The 7,500-nt window shown below is 38.7% G+C and overlaps 1 protein-coding gene across 2 annotated transcripts in view; it reads left to right on the top strand.

Moving 5' to 3' along the window:
• The window catches only part of LOC133629756 (disco-interacting protein 2 homolog C-like), an 85,678-nt gene that overhangs the window by 43,760 nt on the left and 34,418 nt on the right, over nt 1-7,500 (top strand). For both annotated transcript variants that reach the window (XM_062020722.1, XM_062020723.1), the window contains exons 18-22: nt 2,146-2,260; nt 2,403-2,542; nt 4,590-4,726; nt 6,977-7,185; nt 7,358-7,472. In XM_062020722.1, the coding sequence (XP_061876706.1) occupies nt 2,146-2,260; nt 2,403-2,542; nt 4,590-4,726; nt 6,977-7,185; nt 7,358-7,472 (716 nt within the window). The remainder of the gene's footprint in view (nt 1-2,145; nt 2,261-2,402; nt 2,543-4,589; nt 4,727-6,976; nt 7,186-7,357; nt 7,473-7,500) is intronic.

Here is a 7,500-nt window from a genome sequence, read left to right as displayed (position 1 = left end):
CACATACATAGAGATATACATACGTATATATGTGTATATTTATATATGTGTGTTTATTTATATATGTATGTATGTATGTATCCATATATTTGTATGTATATATATATATATATATATATATATATATATATATATATATATATATATATATATATATATATATATATATATATATATATATATATATATATATATACTGTATATATATGTATATATATGTTTACATTAATGTTTATTTTCATTAATGGTTTCTTTTGCTTTTTATTATTACTATTATTATTATTATTATTAGTGTTTTTGCTATTCATTCTTGAATGGCTTTTTTGTTGTTTTTTTCAAAATTTGTTGTTTTTGTTTTGTCTACATATTCGAAATAAACATGAATGAAATGAAATAAAATGAAATTAAATATACAGTATATATGTAGGTATACATACTGTATGTGTGTGCGTATATGTTATGTTGTTATGTTATGTTATTTTCATTTATTATGCGCCCCCCAACCAACTGTTACATCAGCCCGGGGCGCAGCCCGACTGGAGAAACAAAAAAACAGAAACAGAGACTGAGACACACAAAGGAATCTAAACTAAACATTTAAGACTCACAATGAAAACATAGATTAAAAGTCATCTGCGGTAAAAAGGTGAGTTTTAAGCCGTGCTCTAAAAGAGTCCAGAGTGGTGGCGGACTTAATACTCAGGGGGAGCTTATTCCACAACCTAGGTGCCATCACTGAGAAAGCACGGTCTCCCCTTGTCACTAGGTTTGACCGTGGGACCTTCAGGGTCATCTGGTTGTCTGATCTAAGGCAACGACCCAGCCTGGAGCTGGTGGGTTGGTCCAGGAGATCTTTAATATAAGCTGGGGCGAGACCATTGAGCGCTTTGAAGACGAACATGACGATCTTAAATTTCACTCTACACTTCACTGGGAGCCAGTGAAGGGAGGAGAGGATGGGAGAAATATGTTCCCTCATTTTTGCGCCTGTCACCAGCCTGGCAGCCGCATTTTGTACTAGCTGCATGCTATGGATGGTCTTGTTGGTGACCCCAGCATAAAGGGCATTGCAATAGTCCAGTCTAGAAAAAATAAGCATTAACACGACCCTCCGTAGGTCACTGGGGGAGAGGAAAGACTTGATCTTGGCTATGGTGCGTAGTTGGAAAAAACAGGATTTCACCACAGATTTCACTTGTTTGTCAAACTTGAGGTCTGGGTCGAATATGACCCCGAGGTTTTTGACATGGGGTTTTTCAAGAGTGGCCAAACTTCCCAAATTCTTTCTGATCTGACTGACCGAGGTGGAGTTGCCAAACAGAAGAATTTCACTCTTGGTGTCATTGAGCTGCAGGAAGCTTTGTGACATCCACTCCTTTATGTCCCGCAAGCAGTCTTTCAAAAGGTCCAGCCCAGAGGGATCATCTGTCTTGAGTGGAAGATAGATTTGAGTATCATCAGCGTAGCAGTGAAAGGAAATTTTATATATTATGTATATAATATATATATATAACACATATATGTGTATGTATATATGTCTATATAATATATACATATATGTATGTATATATAATGTATCTATATATTATATTATATATATATATATATATATATATATATATATATATATATATATATATATACATATACATATATATCTAACAAACATAACAAGAGCGTAATGGATCATCAATTTCTTTATCATCAAAACATTACAACAACAACAACAAGCTTAACTGTTATTGCGCCCACTCACACAAGTCTCTTTGGCGCTCTCAAAAGCGTTAACAACCATGTTGCTACATTGACAATAAAGTAAAAACTGCGTTAACTTGCTGTCAGTGGATGTAAAGAGCTCTGCTTCTCCAAAATGGCTGCGTCCTGTGTGTACTGTACTGCACAGGAACGATGTCCCCAAAATGTCTGCGCCCTCATGCTGCCAGCGGCACACAACATGAATGAATGAGACATTCGCACACTGAGAAAATGAGTCACATTTGGCCTGATCTAAAAGTTTGTAAGTTGGCAAAAAGAGGGGTTCGCAAATTGAGGTTCCACTTTATTGTCATCATTAGCGACGCAGGTGTTACAGTTCAGTAGTAAGAGCGAAGAGAAGCTCTAAATAAACCTCTGTCTCGCTGTCAGGGTCCATCTCGTCCTGCGACGCCTTCCTCAACGTCTTTCAGACCAAAGGCCTGCGAGGCGAGGTCATCTGTCCCTGCGCCAGCTCGCCAGAGGCCCTGACGGTCGCCATCAGGAGGTACGTGCGCCCAACAAAAGACGTGCGTGGGGAAACGCTGAGGCAGGAACCGGGTGAATTTGTTACACGAATGTGCGAGACGGACGTGATCATGTGACCCAATTTGTTTTTGTCAGAGAAACTTTTCAAGTTATCCCTCTAGGCCGGTGGAGGACAGCAGCCAGCCCCCAGGCCGCGGCGTCCTGTCCATGCAGGGCCTGAGCTACGGCGTGGTCCGGGTGGACACGGAGGAGCGCTTGTCTGTCCTCACCGTGCAGGACGTTGGCACGGTGGCCCCCGGAGGTGCGTTGCTTTTTTTGTTGAGGCATCAAGTCAGTCTTTTTTCTAGAAGGTTCTGAATCACCAACCAGTGCTTACAAATATCAACAGCCATATGATGTAAAGGCCTTCAGGCTGTTTAATCCTCAAATAAGGAAGAAAGGATCCTACTGCAGACCTGGGCAAAATCACGCGGCCCATTAAGATTTTCAATCCGGCTCGCTGGACGTTCTACATCATTTTTTTAGACCTTTAACATCAAAACTGTAGCCGCCATTATGATGTGCAGTGTTGTTTTTAAATGACCGTAAGTCTTGAATTATAGAACATATTTCAGTGGTTGAACTCTGCGCTTTTGAGTGTTATAGAGGCTTTGCAGTCACGTGGTTTTATCATGTGACTTTGTGTTACGCCGCCATCTTGCCGGTCAACCGGTCAGCTCGTTCCTACGTGTTCGTACAGATTCAGTTTGATTTCTGCGCTACATTTTCACCGATTTCATCCGAATTATGGCTGATTTGCTATCCAAGGAAGTTGTGCATTTGGATGAAGAGTCCAAGAAACCTTACCGAGAGAAGTTGAACCTTGTTGGCACAACGGATCCGTACCTTTTACCGAGAAGCATGCTAAAATCACCTGAGCATTTTGCAACAGCCGACCTGCCTGATCTCTCATATCCAGACATTTATAATTACCTCGTCGATTCACCATCTCCGTACACTGGAAAGGACCTTAAGGCATACAAGAGTCTGGATGCCTACAAGTATTTTACAACAGGTTTTGTGCATGATGGGCTGATATGGCAGATTCCAAACAAGAATGGATTTCTTCTCATGACCAAGGTAAGGAAAAAGCACACACAGAAGAGCCTACTGTCTGTTTACAAATCCGCGTGGCAGTAACAGTGTGATTGTGAAAAAACTACTGAAGTGATTCTAATGAAAACTCACATCGTTAAGCTGCCTTGCTGCTCTTGCTGCCTTTCTAAAAATGCACCCAGCATTTTCAACAATCATATTTGTATCATCCCATATTGTATAATTTCACATTTTGTGAAACAAATCAGGGGTAAATAGTTTGTTTACATACCTGATATGAAGTGTTCATATCATAGGTTTCCATCGTTCACGACAAATCGCCGCAATCCATTTATCGCGTTTTTGATGTTTGCCGGGAATCTATAGAAGCTAAGATTTGGTTTATCGCCTCGTCTATTGCTACATCCAACAGCACAGCAGGTTTCAGGTGTTGTTCCTGAAAACGCACCCCTGCCGTAGAATGCACCCCCTGACGCGGATGCGCGCTTACGTCACTCGTTTCGAAAAGTATATCTAAACTCGGCTTTAATGACTGAAGTGGCTGAAATCGCCTCTTTTAAATCGCCTCTTTCGGTTTCAAGCTCAAACAGCAGCAGATCTAACAAGAAAGCGTGTGTGAGTCGTTGACGGGCACTGAACTGGTGACCGGCAAGATGGCCGCCAAGCTAATGTCACGTGGCTGATGACGTCAGCTGCAAAGCCTCTATAGGAGTTATTACGGTAATCTACGTCACAGCAGCTCAGACCAGGAACAAAGCAGAGTGGGCGGGGTTTGTTTTCAGAGCAGCTAGCCTGAAACACGTGTCAAACAGATGCAGAAGCACATTTTTACAACAAATTTCTGCATAAAAGTGACAATATTTCTTATTCTAGGTGTTTATTACACTTGTTTATTATATTTTTGTTGTGTTTTGCTTGATTGTAAAAGATGTCTATGGAGGAGCTGGTCTGAGAAGTAAAAGTTCATATGTTGTTAATATTCAGTGTTTTATTATTCATAGTTAATATTGTAGATCCCACTTTCTTTATTTTCATGTACATTTTGGGTGTCCCATTCAGTAAAAATGTTTTTAAATTTTTAGCATATATAATGTATAATGATATCAACATGGCCCCCAAATTATTTGATTTTTTTCAGTAAGCTTGGAATGAAACCATGTGATGGACGAGCTTGGACAACAACAACACGCGTTGAGTCTACCAGCTTATTTTAAATGGGTCATGTCTTACTCTGTCGTGGCCTCTTCCTCCAGGTCTCGTGTGCGTGGTCAAGCCCGAAGGCGTCCCGCAGCTCTGTCAAACCGATGAGATCGGCGAGCTGTGTGTGTGCGCCATCGCCACCGGCACCTCCTACTACGGCCTCACCGGCATGACCAAGAACACCTTTGAGGTAATACACTGGAGTATGTGTGTGTATATATATATATATATATATATATATATATATATATATATGACTTATATATATATAAGTTTGGGGTCACCCAAACAATTTTGTGGAATAGCCTTCATTTCTAAGAACAAGAATAGACTGTCGAGTTTCAGATGAAAGTTCTCTTTTTCTGGCCATTTTGAGCGTTTAATTGACCCCACAAATGTGATGCTCCAGAAACTCAATCTGCTCAAAGGAAGGTCAGTTTTGTAGCTTCTGTAACGAGCTAAACTGTTTTCAGATGTGTGAACATGATTGCACAAGGGTTTTCTAATCATCAATTAGCCTTCTGAGCCAATGAGCAAACACATTGTACCATTAGAACACTGGAGTGATAGTTGCTGGAAATGGGCCTCTATACACCTATGTAGATATTGCACCAAAAACCAGACATTTGCAGCTAGAATAGTCATTTACCACATTAGCAATGTATAGAGTGTATTTCTTTAAAGTTAAGACTAGTTTAAAGTTATCTTCATTGAAAAGTACAGTGCTTTTCCTTCAAAAATAAGGACATTTCAATGTGACCCCAAACTTTTGAACGGTAGTGTGTATATATATATATATATATATATATATATATATATATACATATATATATAATGTGTGTGTGTATATATATATATATATATATATATATATATATATATATATATATATATATATATATATATATATATATATATGTATATGTGTGTGTATAAATATATGTAAACATATATATATATATATATGTATATATATGTATGTACGTATATATGTATATATATATATATATATATATATGTATATGTGTGTGTATAAATATATGTATATGTGTGTGTATAAATATATGTAAACATATATATATATATATGTATATATATGTATGTACGTATATATGTATATATATATATATATATGTGTAATTATGTATGTATATATATATATATATATGTATGTATATGTATATATATATATATATATGTATGTATATGTATATACATGTGTGTGTCTGTGTGTCTGTGTGTGTGTGTGTGTGTGCGCGTGCGTGTATATATTTACATATAAATGTGTGTGTATATAGCTGTATGTGGGTATGTATGTACTGTATATGTGTATATATACAGTATTTATGTCTATATATATATAACATATATATATATATATGTGTGTATATATTTAAATGTGTGTGTATATATTTATGTATGTGTGTATAAATATATGTATGTATATATGTCTGTGTGTGTGTGTATGTATGTATGTATATGTGTATATATACAGTATATATGTGTGTATATATGTATGTGTATCTTTATATATAACATGTGTGTGTGTGTGTGTGTGTGTGTGTGTGTGTGTGTGTGTGTGTGTGTGTGTGTGTGTGTGTGTGTGTGTGTGTGTGTGTGTGTGTGTGTGTATAAGTATGTTTGTATATGTAATGCTGTCAATTGATTTTTTAAATTAGATTATTCACACTTAATCACGATTAATCACAAGTATTTCCGCTTGCATAGTTTCAATCAACTTAAAACTTTTAATTACCGTATTTTTCGGAGTATAAGTCGCTCCGGAGTATAAGTCGCAACGGCCGAAAATGCATAATGAAGGAAAAAAACATGTATACGTCGCACTGGAGTATAAGTCGCATTTTTTGGAGAAATTTATTTGATAAAAGCCAACACCAAGAATAGACATTTGAAAGGCAATTTAAAATAAATAAAGAATAGTGAACAACAGGCTGAATAAGTGTACGTTATATGAGGCATAAATAACCAACTGAGAAGGTGCCTGGTATGTTAACGTGACATATTATGGTAAGAGTCATTCAAATAACTATAACATATAGAACATGCTATACGTTTACCAAACAATCTGTCACTCCTAATCGCTAAATCCCATGAAATCTTATACGTCTAGTCTCTTACGGGAATGAGATAAATAATATTATTTGATATTTTACGGTAATGTGTTAATAATTTCACACCGGCCAAACTATGAAAAAAAACTGCGACATATAGTCCGAAAAATACGGTAGTTTAAAAAGACCCAAGGATTTGGACACACGTGCAATTTTATTCTTAGAATGGATTAGAAGGTAAAGGAGCAAAATAAAAGGTGCGAATGATCTGCATATATCTGTGATTAATGCAGTATACTGGTTTGCTTTTAGCATCTTTAAAGTACAAGCTAGCTGGTTGCCATGGCAACTCACACGTGTGATTGCAGGTGTACCCGGTGAGCTCCAGCGGCGGGCTAATCAGCGAGTACGCCTTCGTGCGGACCGGCCTGCTGGGCTTCATCGGCCCGGGAGGCCTTGTCTTCATCACCGGCAAGATGGACGGCCTCATCATGGTGAGCGGGCGGAGGCACAACGCAGACGACATCGTCGCCACAGCGCTGGCGGTGGAACCCATGAAGTTTGTCTACAGGGGAAGGTGAGCGACCATTTAGAAGTGACTTTAAGAAAGTAGGAGGTTGTTGTGAGGATCAAGACGAATGAGAAACACTAACGGGGGGGGACTTGAATCATCTCGCCGCCGAGCTTTCGCTTTTTCACGGCGAGCACAAGACAGAAAGTACTGTGAGAGTGACGCTGATGTCCTGTAGGATAGCGGTGTTCTCCGTCACCGTGCTGAGGGACGAAAGGATCGTGGTGGTTGCCGAGCAGCGGCCAGACTCCACGGAGGAGGACAGTTTCCAGTGGATGAGCCGCGTCCTGCAGGTAGGGCGCCGCACGTTCCATTCCACAC

The sequence above is a fragment of the Entelurus aequoreus genome, linkage group LG15 (genome assembly GCF_033978785.1).
Source record: "Entelurus aequoreus isolate RoL-2023_Sb linkage group LG15, RoL_Eaeq_v1.1, whole genome shotgun sequence".
Taxonomy (NCBI): Eukaryota; Metazoa; Chordata; class Actinopteri; order Syngnathiformes; family Syngnathidae; genus Entelurus; species Entelurus aequoreus.
This window is presented reverse-complemented; position numbering and strand designations above follow the sequence as displayed.